We start from the raw sequence: 12,378 nt of genomic DNA, 5'->3' as shown, positions 1-12,378 counted from the left end.
AAAATCAGAACAATAAACTGGATGTACATTGTTGTGGAAAACTATTTGATGGTGGCGTCAAAACTGAGATAGACCACCCCAACACCAAAGTCACCGCAACTTTGGTTTTTGTCTCGTTATGTTTAGGTTTTTAAACATTAGGTTTGTTATTTTATGGGCTTAGTTGGTCCTATTTATTTTAGCTACAACTCAATGTTTATTTGAAATTACTTATGTTTGGTTTTAATTGTTTTTAGCTATATCACAAGACTTGTTTGGGCTTAATAGGTTTTTTAGAATTTCAGATTTAATCATCTATTTTGAATTATTTTTGTAAGTGGGTCTAAATCAGTTCACTATGGTAGATCTATTAGGTTATTTTTGTTTGGAGTATAACAACTTCATGTAAGACACTTTTTTTTATTTAGAATTGATAATACTATTGCTTCCGAATTTATTCAACTTATGTGAGAAATGTTCTTGCATTATTTAGTTCTCTTAAAAACTAAATTGGCTTATCAAAGATTAAGTAGTTTCATGATGTCTTCATTATACTTCTCGTTCACAAATTAGTATTCATCGGGTAGGGGTTTTTATTCTAATAGAGTTGATAACTTGGGATAGGTTTTCATTGTATCACTCACATCAGACCTAGTTCAACTTTCCAGGATTCGCTGTTAATCTTTTTGGAATATATTTTTTATTTGATTATACTATAATAAAAATCAACCCAATAAAATTTAAGAAAAAAATACTCATAGTGAAAGGCCACACAAAAAAAGTGTTAAATAATGTTATAAAATGAAATCAAAGTCAATTTAATCAAATAATATCCAAAGAAAATTTAGCGGTCAAATAAATTTAAAACAAAAAAATAATGAAATGCCGCACAAAAAAAGTTCTTTCTAATGTTATAACATGAGAAATGTTATTTAATCAAAACTATTAAAAAAAACTATATAGTGGTCAAATAAATAAATAACACTATGAGGGATTGTAAGGAAAAAAAACACTCACCACTATATATATATAAAAAGCTATGATCTACGTCAAAATAACAAAGTGAAAATTTAATGGAATTTGATAAAAAAAAATTATTAAAATATTTTTTAATTAATATATTTTAATGGTTTTTAATTAAAAAATCTAGAAGAAAAAAGCAAACAATAAAACAAGTAAATTGTGTGGCCTTAGGTGGGCCTACATGTTTAGCCCACGGATGAGGCCTATCCCATATACCATGCCTCTTTTTTTCTTTATGGTATAATCCACCTCTTTTTGTTTTATTTAAGAAAAAAATAACAGGTGACACGTTACCTTTTAATTCTCCTCTAGCCATCTAAAGTGGAAGGAAATTCAAGCTCCACTCATTGGTGCCCAAATAAACATATTTCTCATCTAAAACCACCTATAAAAATACCCAATAAACCTCAACAAACCCATATATAATCTTAAAACAACCTTTAATTGATTAGAAAACCAAAAATCAACTTGAAATGAAAAAGAATTCACATGCCCAATCTTAATTTCAAAGTGATATTATGGGTTAAAAACACTAAATAAAACTTATCTCATGAAATAAAACTCGTTGACACCAATATCAACTATTTTTTGTTGTTGTGGTGCAGAAAACCAATTACTTTCTCTCTTTTTATTTGTTTAAAAGTGATTTTCTCTTGAATCTCTCAAACCCAAGGACTAACATATGAACAAAATGATGTTTTATACCAAAACAAAATAGTATCAAACTAAAGGACCATAATTGAATTTGGCCAAAATTTTAAGGCAAAAAATGTTAAAGAAATGCCCCTTAAACAATATTGAAAGAAAAAAAAACTTGAATCTCTCTCATTGTCAATTTTGGTCCCCAATTTGTTTTCAAGCAACAAAACTAATTTTTTTCATTTGAAATCAAGCATTAATCCAACATCGAGATTTTCATTTAGATTTAGAAAGCCTTTTAGAAAGTAAACTAAAACAAATAATCAAAATCCTTATTCAACACAATATACAAGGACAAAATTAAAAAAAAAAGTTTGATGATCAAAGTGAAATAAAATTAAAGAATAAAAAAGAAAATGCTATTACAATTCATAATGTTTCCCCTCGATAGATATAGTGAAAGCATAATACATACGCTATATCTTTTTAGGTTTTTTTTAATTGGTTTTTTTCTTATAAAAGATATCAAGTTTTAGTCTCTTTTATACACCAACTTAAGACAATGTTTTGAATTCGAGTTTCATCTTAATCAATTAATTACCATTTGGAAAAATACTAAAGGTGAATGAAAAATTATTGTAGCCCAAGACTCCAATTACTATTCATTATAATTGTGATTTGTTGGAATTTTCTTAGCTCAAAAAACGTTTTAACTAGGTATTGGAAATAAAATGATCTTTTTAACATGATATAATTATTTTTTACTAATTATATAGGATTAGATTGGTCATTTGATTATTTATTTTTTGCATAGTAAAAATATGAATTTAACCCTAGAATAAAAAAAATATCATGTTTATAAATTGTATAGGGTTAGATTGGTACATTTTGGTCTTTTTAATTTTTAAAAATAGTGTAATTACTTTGATGTTTTTAATGAAAAAACCAAGTTAATTCTCTTATAGGGGTTTTTTTGTCATTTTTAATTTGGTTTTATTATAGATTTAAAGATTGTTGGAGTTGCTTTTTATAATTAATATATATAAATATAATTTCAAAAACATGGTAAGACGGTATTTGATAGGTTTTAATACCTCAAGCTGCACATGTTTCAAAATTAATGTTAATTTGCTGGTCAGACCTTAGGTTTGCTATCTAAAAGTCACCAGTTTGAATTACACAAACCTCATGGTCACTTGAGACTTATATAGTTATTAACTTCAAGACTCGTGAAATTAATTAAGATACGCGCAAGCTCACAGAAATATTCATATTAATTATATAAAAAAAATTGATGTCAGTTTGACTATGGCAAGAAACCTATCAACACAAAAAGACCTGCCGAAGCTCTTTTCATTCACTTAAAGCTTTTAGACTATACACTTCTACCTTTTACGCTAGAAAGAGCTGAAATTAATATAAAGCATCGATATAAAGTTCTAGCCTGAATCTTCTTACATTAAAACAAGAAAAGAACATGTTTTCAGAAAAGCTACGGCCATGGGTAGAAGAATATAGAAGGTCAATGGTAGAGATTATAGCTCAAAAAACAAAGAAAAGTATAAATATTTTCTTTTTGGTTCTATGGGTGGCCAGATGCGTTGTATTCCTAACAGGCAGCAATCAATTAAAGTGAAAAAAGATATATTTGCAAGGACAATCACTCTTGAGTCTTGATACCACCACCTTGAAGAAACTTATAAATTTCTTTATCACTTCCACACACTTGCTCTTCCTTTTCAACTTAGCTATCATGACACTTTAAGAGCTTAGTTACCACAGATCTTTGAAACATTTTGGTGATCTTGCAAGATGCTATCATGATAATTAGAATCACCTTGACTCATTCCCATGAATCGTTTCAGTAATAAAAAGCATAAATACTTCGACTCGTTATGGTTAGATTAGCGAGGCTAATCATGAAGCTATTGATCATTTTCTAAAGGGATATCAAGATCTTGGGATTTAGATTCTATAAACATAGAAAATGTTATCAAGTCATCATTATGAAAATAATGGCCGTGATAACTCATTTTATTAAGATTAGCAAAGTCTTCACACGAGAAGCTTCCAAGCCCATAATTATTAGAGAGACATTCATCCCCTAATAAGTATCTACAGTCTTTGTTTCTGGGTCCTCCTCGTCAACTAGCAAGTTGCTATTTATTGCCCCAAAAAAATATTGCCTAAGAGGCTCGTATTGAATGGGCTTATGAGGGGATGAGACTAATACCACATAGGCTTTGTGATGCTTACCACAACGCCAAATGCTACCTCAATGCATAAGCCATAGTTGGTCTTCTGCATATTAATTTTGTTGTCTGTTTATCCAATTCTTATTGTTGAATGTTCATGTCAGTAAACTGGGATTTTTTTACGTTCCGTGTGTATATATATTGTTGCGCACGGTTTAGTATTTTTCCCAAAAAAAGAACATACATTTATCAAACAATCAAAGGAAAATAATGTAATGAAACGAAAAGCTTGTCGGATAATCTCTAGCCTCACTGCATTACTTTGCCTCGCCCAAAAACCACAAATTTGTACCAAGCTGTACTACGATTATCAGCACACAAAACTTCATTATACTTCTCCACTTGCCTATTCACAAGCATCACTAACATATGTAACATACAAAACTAATTGATGCACTCGTAAAAATTTAAGGAAAAAAACATGTAAAAGTAATTAAGTACATTAAATGCATTGAGGCATTGACTAGTAGCTTAAGAAGATGATTAATTAGCAGGAGGGGAGATCTTGAGGGGGGGGGAGCATGCTTTGAGATGGTCCCTGACCATTTTGGACAATAAAGCCAGTTGCTAGACCCCATGAAGTATGTTGCTCAAGGTGACAATGTATGAACCAGACTCCTGGATTATCTGCCTTGATCCTAATAGCAGCCCATCCCCCACTTGGAACTGCCACTGTATTCCTTTCTGGAGGATCGACAAGATTGTATCTTTTCGGATCCTTGGCTTCGTTGAAGTTTCCAAATCCACTCCCAACAATGAAGAAGTTGTGACCATGGACATGAATTGGATGGTTCTCCAAATTAACAAAACTTGTGTCTTGCAACACAATTTCTATGTTTGTGCCATAAGGCACTACTATAAGTTTTGTGCCGAATTTCGTGTTCATGTTTTGAGTCAATGGATCCCCACCAGTATAATCAAAATTATTTGGTGGTTTCTCGGGGAAATCAGAGGAGAAACTACTGGTGGTGAGGTTCTTGTAATAGCTTTCTAATATTGAGATGGAAGGGCGAACGAATGATTGGTTGTTCATTGAAGCGAAGAGACTCTTGCCCTTGTAGCCCAAGCAGGTTTTGTTTTCTGGACAGTCTTGAATGTTAAGACTTATAGTTGTTATCACTCGTTTGTCAATTGTTTTAGGCACATTACATGGGTACTGAGGAGATGCAAGACTTTTAATCTTGTCCGAAAATTTTGTTGCAAATGCAGTGTCTTCCATTGCTGGAAGGTTGTGAAGTTTAAGGCTGCTCGGATCAACTGGGGATTTTCCTTGCCAGGTCCTTGCATTTTTGTACCTCAAGAAGCCGATTGTGGTGGAGTTGTTGAAGGGGAACACAGAGGTCAGATAAGGCCTCGCTGCCATTACAAACATGCCTGTGAAGTCTGGAACTTGGTTTGCAGTCATTAAAACAGTAGTGGTCTGTCCAGGAGCAATCATAATGGAAGTGGTTGCGAAGGTTTTAGTGTAGACTGCATCAACCTCCACTACCGTCAACGTATGTTTCGCTATCGCAAAGAAGAGCTCATCTGCTAGAGCTGCATTGATGATCCTAAGCATGTAGGTCTTGCCATATTCCACCGTCTGAATAAAAGTATCTGCAAAATAAAATTAGCAAATTAACCATTTCAGGTCATCTTCATTTTTTGTAGTGCTAAGAAATGTAAAAGAGGGACAGTGGTCTTACAATTACCTTGGTTAGAGCAAGGATAGAGAGGTCCTGGTAATCCATTTATGGTGTAGGCATTGGAACTGTCTGGCCCTGCTCCTGTTAACATCATTCTGTTTTCAACTTCATCTGGATCCCCATTCCACCATTCTCCTGCATTTTATTACACATAAAACACGTCAAGAATTAACTAACAATATTAGACACTCGTCTGTGTCTCTCTATCTTTTTTGAAAAGAGTAAACATTTAATTATTACCAAAAATGATGGGGATTTCAGCTTGAATTGGGTGTGAGAATGGATATGGGATGCGAGGGTAGATGATGAAAGCACCGTAAACAGATGCTCTTTGCCAAGCATAGTGAGCATGCCATAGTAGTGTCCCTCTTTGGCCAGTAACAGTGAACTTGTAGGTGTAGGACTGGCCTCCTCTAATGGGGCATTGGGTAACGTAAGCTGGTCCATCAGCCCATCCTGTTCTTAGCTGCCTTACACCATGCCTGTTACGTTCAAATTTCGAACACAAACATGAACTAGTTTGTCAAACATGAACTAGTTTGTCAAACATGTCAGATAAACTCCAATACATGTGTTGCTAAAGAAAATCCCGGTTGTCATACCATATGGATATACGTTTCAGCTTTTTCTGGTCAAAGGTTGGTAGTTTTCTATTATTATAAAATGATGTAAATTATATTTTAGAATTCCATCTAATAATTTAAGTTTTTATTTTATATGTAATTAATATTATGATGTATGGTGCTTTTAAAAAATATATTTTATTTAAAAATATTTTTAAATAACTTATTTTTTTATTTTAGCACATCAAAATCATAAAAAAAAACATAAAAAATATTAATTTGATGTTTTTTTTAAGGTAAATCTACTTTTAAAAAGCATCCAAAAATAAAAATTACCCAACTCCCAAAAACACGATATTCATTAGAGAAGCATCTGCTCCAACACAAATGATGACAACATGATATACAGTGCCACTCCATATAGCATATGCATAAAAAATATTTGCATATACGGATATTGGAAAATATGAAGACTAGGATGTATCAAAACTCACCAGTGAAGAGTAGTATTTTGAGCAATCCGATTTTTGACGTTAATCTCAACATTATCACCTTCATGAACAGCTATAGTTGGGCCTGGATACTGCCCATTCACCATTAGAAGTTGCTTCGTTGTGCACAAACGTGTCACCTGCTTCCACTCAACCTGAAAACGTACACAAATTTGTATTAAATTTTAGATATATCATTCCTGTAAGTCTATATATTGGCTGAAAAGGCTACGAAGAGAGATTTAATATCTCTAAGATATGTGTATGGCTTACATTAAATTGAAACCTTCTAGTTGTTTCTGAAGAACAACACGGTAATGCGGCGGCGATTATAGCTAGTGATGCTAGCAAAATACCATAATGTTTGCGCACACCCTCCATTGCTGCCGCTCCTAGATTGTCTATGAACTAGAGCACAATAGCCAGCACAAGTTACAAAAAACATTCACTCACCCAGGAGATATATATACAGGTAGAAAGTTTGCGATTCTCTAATTTTTTAAAACTTAATTATATCATATATATATATATATATATATATATATATATATCAACTTTAATAATTCGATACAGGGACAGAATTTTATGATGCTGGATGCTTGGGTGGGTGAATAGTGGCCATCGCCCAACGAAATTTCTAGCAGAGCTTAATTGAAATTCCACCAAGAATTTGTTCAATGGGCTAGCTTTGGCAGCTAAAATAAGATAATATAAACAGAGGCTTAACTTTTCTATGGCAATACAAGATCACCATCAGCTTCAAACCCAACACTATGACTATTATTTTCTTAATTTCATTCCTACTCCCTTGTCACTTAGCACACTAATTGGATTCTTAATTAATAAAGATCAAAAGTTAGGTGGGTTGGTGTGAGTTCGAATCGAGCCAGGAGTGGACTAGTCCAGTATCTTTTGGTTTGCCACGACAGCACAATTTCGTTGTAGTTTCCTACAAGAGTGGTGATGGCGTAGGATGGTCAAAGTAAGTAGGGGAAACAGTGACCAGTGAGGAGAAGAGAATATTGAGTTGTGGCGACTTAGATGCCATCACTCACCCACTTGAAGGTAGCTAATGCAACCCCCTGAGGGTAATTAAACTACTCAGTTTTTTTGTTTGTTTTTTTAAAGGTTATTGATTTGAGTTTTTCTGGGCTTCTAAAAACTTGTATGATTATTTATTTTAGAATTTATGAGATTAGTCAAGATATATATAAATTGATTCAGATATCCATATTAATAAAAAAATAATTACTCCGAACCCTGAGGGATGTAGTTTAATTAGTCGGCTTTGGATTTACTCCCTAAAAATTATCAGTTCAAATATTATAAATCTCATGATTATTAAAGATTTATCTGATTATTAACTTTAAAATCTTAAAATATTAGTAGAGATTTATATAAACTGAACCAAAAAATCCTCTTGCACAAGTCTTCAACAGATGATAAAGCTAGGAGAGAAGAAACTTGTCAGCGGTCAAAAGCTTCTGCATTACAGTGAAAGCCGGCATGGACTCAATGAATCTGTTAAAGAACATCGAATTGGAGGAATGATTTTTATATTTTTTTTGGTCAAATATTATCTTTGAGCTAATTTACGTGTTAATTCCAAGATTTATATTTATTATCAAGTAATTTCTTAAATTTAAAAGGAATGAATTAGAGCTAAGTTATTACAAACTATCACCATTTTAAATAAAAAATCAAATTACATAAATTATAAGTGGTATAACTCAATTAATCAGATTCTAAGTTTGCTTCTTAAAAATCATTAGTTCGAGTATCACAAACTCCAAGATTACTTAACACTTACCTAGTCGTTAACTTCAGAACGTCGGAGAATTAGTCAATGTGCGTCTAAACTGGTCCGAACACCCACAATTACTAAAAAAGAAAAAACTTACATATCAAGATTTGAGCTTTGCTGGTTAAATCAAAAACAAATAATTGAATTTTAGCTATTACTAATAGCATTTCTCAAACAATTGCTTCTATCATACATGTTTTTTTTTATATAGGATTTATTTATTTACATAGACTTTAGTGTGATTGTGATGAATCTTTATTAATTTACATTGGATCAAGTGAATAACAATTGTGGAATGTTATCGTGAAGAGGACTTTTAAGAAAAGGCCGCTCAAAGTCAATTTTGTAAGATGCAGTGAATGAATTTGGTAACCTTAGGAGTAAAATATACAACAGATAATAAAAAGATAAAAATCCCTAAATTGATTATTAAGAACACAAACCACGTGAAATGATTCAAAGATTTTTATTATATAAAAATAAATAAAAAATAAAAAAGCTATCAACATCCTAATGACAAGACAAGTTATCTTGGATCCAAAAATGACTTTTGTAAGCTGCTGGAATCGACTAGAAATTGCTGGAAGCGGGATTGGCAATGTGGCGCGTGAATGACACGCGGAACGACTGGAGGCGCGTGGATCTGCGGTGCGAGTGTTTCATGTGCCGGTACCGTTCCCCTTCATCTTGAAAGATTTCTAGAAAGGGCTTTGAAATTAAATAGTTTTGCTCTCCTTAGAATGTAATTAAAAGAACTATAAATAAACTGTAACTTAATCAGTACTAACTAGCGAATTGAACCGTGATCTAGTCGGATAAATATTTCTTGTTAATAAATTAATTTAAATTCTGAGCTCATCCCCCAAAAAGAAAGAAGGGATGAATAAGATGATGGCTAAATTGTGAAACACATGAGCTAAAATTAGAGGCCAAGTTCTATACTAATTCATTGGTCAAAACAAGAAGGAAGAATCTGTGATGTCCAAATAAATAAATATATTGCTAACAACCCATTGAAGAGCGAAATTCCCATATTGCCATCTGTTTCGTTTTATAATTTTTTCGGTTTTTTAAAGTGTTGTTATAGTTGTTTTTTAAAATATTTTTTTTATAAATATATTAAAATAATATTTTTTTATTTTTAAAAATTATTTTTAATATCAGCGCATCAAAATAATCTAAAAATATCAGAAAAAAATTAATTTAAAAAAAACTTAAATTATTTTAAAATCTCTTTTGAAACATAATAAAAACAAAGAGGACCCAGTTTTCCACGAGCTAAAAAACGCACTTTCTAGCACTTTCCAATTTCTAACATGACAGGTTGCACGACAGGAGTCAAAGGTAACAACTACATTTATTTATTATATGTTAAAGTATTAGTAGGAAAATAAAGTCGAAAAATATTTCCTTTACGAAGGTGTAATCATGCATAATAGAAAATTTAAAAAATAAATAAGTAAGAAAAGTATATATTCTTCTTAAAAAAAACTCTTGCAAGGCTTCACAAGCCTGATTCCAAAGATCTCTTGTCTTATGCTGCTTTATTTGATTAGATCCCTTCTCGCCTACCTTCCTTTTTAATGTATATACTATATACTTGAATATTATATTATGTTAAGTATCACAATTTTCTTTCTAGGAAATATTGTTATCATTTTATTTCTTTCTTTTTATTTTTTTTTCTTACAAATATTGAATCTTAAAGGAATCATCACATATTGATTCCTTGGTTTTGTATTCATCCAAACACACCTTTATTTTACATGATACATTTTATATTCCAAATCTTTATAAATATTTAATTTTTTTCCGTTATCTTATCAAACAAAATAATATTTTTTTTGAACTTCACTTTTCTTATTATTTTGTAAAGCATTATCAACGCATTTTTAAGCTTGATGAGAATGTTTTATTCTTAATTAAAAAGTTGATGCGGGAATTTAATCAAATAAATAAAAAATTATATGTGAAAATAAATATTAGAAAGAGATGTTGATGCAATTCAAAAACTAAATCAAATAGCTAAAAGATAGATATAGATCAATAATTGTGTCACGAAAAGCTGAAGTATGTGTAGATAATTTTTTTAATAACAATAATAAAAAATTAAATTATATAGAAAGCAAAATAATTTTCTATTATAATTCTTATTTTTTCTTATTAATCTATTTTTCTCAATCTAGAAATATAGTTTTTTTAAGCAATGTATTTTATTTAATAAGAGATCAAGTTGATTAAATAATATCCAAAAGACTCCTTTTGATCTGAAAATAAAAATAAAAAAGGCATATATTTAATTAAAATCTCTTCATCTTATTAATGTGTTTTTTTATCTATTTATTTATCATAATATTTATTTTTTGAACTAAATAATTATCAGAGCCATAACAACAAATTTTAATTAAAAACAATTATTGTTTGATAAGTGTAACATAATAATAATAATAATAATAATGATACTTATAACTTTTTGGAGTTTGTTTTCTATGGAGTCATGCAATAATAAAAAAAAATTATGTAGAAAAGATAACAATTGTTTTTTAAAAAAGAAACAAAGACACATCATGAAAAACTATTGAAAAAACAAAAAGCTATAATCATATTCAAAAACTAAATATAAATTTAATAGTATTTAACAAAATGAACTTCTTTTAAGTTTATTTTAATTAAATTTAATTAAAAAATAAATAAATAAATAAAATCCACCATAAATTTAAAAAACAGAGGCCACGTCAATAAGTCTAGACGACTCAACACGTCTGACCTATAACATAAAAAGTCAACACGTGTAGATCTAGACTTTTCTTTTCTTTTTTTATTTGTATACCATGAGATGAACAACCCATCTTTTTTCAAAAAAATTAAAATAATAAACAACAAATCATCTAAATATCCATTTTCACCAGAAAGGTGATTAGAAAATCAGGTGACCTAAAAACACATGTTTTTTTCTACTAAAAACACAACATATACTTCTCAATAAACCAATTTCTAACTCAAAAGATCCTTAAATTGGTCAAAAAAACACAAAATCAAGTATGAAAATAATCTTTGTCAACATTGATCTACCTTTTTAGATAAGATAAATGATAAAAAAAAAACATCTAAATAAAATTATTCTCATCAAATAAAACATGTTAACACAAATAACAACTTGTTTTGTTACAAAAATCGGGCCAACAACATTTTCTCTCTCCTTTATCATTGTCATAACTCAATTTTTGAAAATCCTCCTAATTTTATGGGTTTAAAAAATAGAAAAAAAATCTAAAAATAGTATTTTCAATAAATCTAGTTAGTTTTAATCATTTTAATATATTTTTTCACTTTTATTTAATTTTATTTGTCAACTTAAGTTAGAAAAAAATCATAAAAAATACAAATACAAAGTATTAAAAGATAATATATATAGTTGGGGGGAAATTTGACCAGAAATTAAGTTTCACAAATCAAATATTGAGTATGGAAAATTTTAACAAATATCTAGGAATAGTTTGGGTTGTAATTAGGGACTCAATTGAAAAGAAATTAAAGATAAAAAGCTTAATTTGGCCAAGATTAGAAAAATTGAAGAACCAAGGATGAATTTGAAGTGAATTGCCAAATTAAAAGGTCAATTATAAGCTTAATTGAAGAAGAAAATCAAATTAGGAATCAAATTGTTCAAAATTGCATGACTTTGAAAACCGATGACAATTCTATAACACTTGGTCAAATCCGGGGGTCCAATTGATTCAATTAGGGATGTAATTGAAAAGGAAAAAAATCGATTTAGGGAAAAATGGCTAAAATTGCATATATTTAGAAACCAAGGAGTAAATTGAAAACATGGCCAAATTAGAAAAATTAATTAATTCAATTTAGGGATTAAATTGGAAGAAAATCTACGATTTAAAGTTCTAATTGAATGGAATTGAAAAATCCAGAAGCTAGAGA

The 12,378-nt window shown here is 30.1% G+C and overlaps 1 protein-coding gene across 2 annotated transcripts; it reads right to left on the bottom strand.

The window, feature by feature from the left end:
- Positions 1–4,125: 4,125 nt before the first annotated feature.
- On the bottom strand, positions 4,126–7,080 carry LOC133675620 (laccase-1-like). Of its 2 annotated transcripts, none has more exons than XM_062097049.1 (5): positions 6,909–7,080; positions 6,639–6,790; positions 5,822–6,063; positions 5,582–5,716; positions 4,126–5,492 (listed from the first exon to the last, which is right to left on the bottom strand). In XM_062097049.1, the coding sequence occupies exons 1-5, from the start codon at positions 7,014–7,016 to the stop codon at positions 4,384–4,386; spliced, it is 1,746 nt and encodes a 581-aa protein (XP_061953033.1). In that variant the 5' UTR covers positions 7,017–7,080; the 3' UTR covers positions 4,126–4,383. The 2 variants fall into 2 exon arrangements, with proteins under 2 accessions (XP_061953033.1, XP_061953034.1); XM_062097050.1 differs by having other exon boundaries at positions 5,588–5,716.
- Positions 7,081–12,378: the final 5,298 nt, after the last annotated feature.

Source organism: Populus nigra, chromosome 16, assembly GCF_951802175.1.
Source record: "Populus nigra chromosome 16, ddPopNigr1.1, whole genome shotgun sequence".
Taxonomy (NCBI): domain Eukaryota; kingdom Viridiplantae; phylum Streptophyta; class Magnoliopsida; order Malpighiales; family Salicaceae; genus Populus; species Populus nigra.
The sequence above is the reverse complement of the archived record's forward strand: the minus strand, read 5'-3'. Positions and strand labels throughout refer to the sequence as shown.

Coding starts and splice junctions, on each gene's coding strand:
- LOC133675620 (XM_062097049.1), bottom strand. CDS start 7,016: ATGGAGGGTGTGCGCAAACATTATGGTATTTTGCTAGCATCACTAGCT. Junction 6,064..6,638: donor CAAAATACTACTCTTCACTG/GTGAGTTTTGAT, acceptor TGAACGTAACAG/GCATGGTGTAAGGCAGCTAA. Junction 5,493..5,581: donor TTGCTCTAACCAAGGTAATT/GTAAGACCACTG, acceptor TTTATTTTGCAG/ATACTTTTATTCAGACGGTG.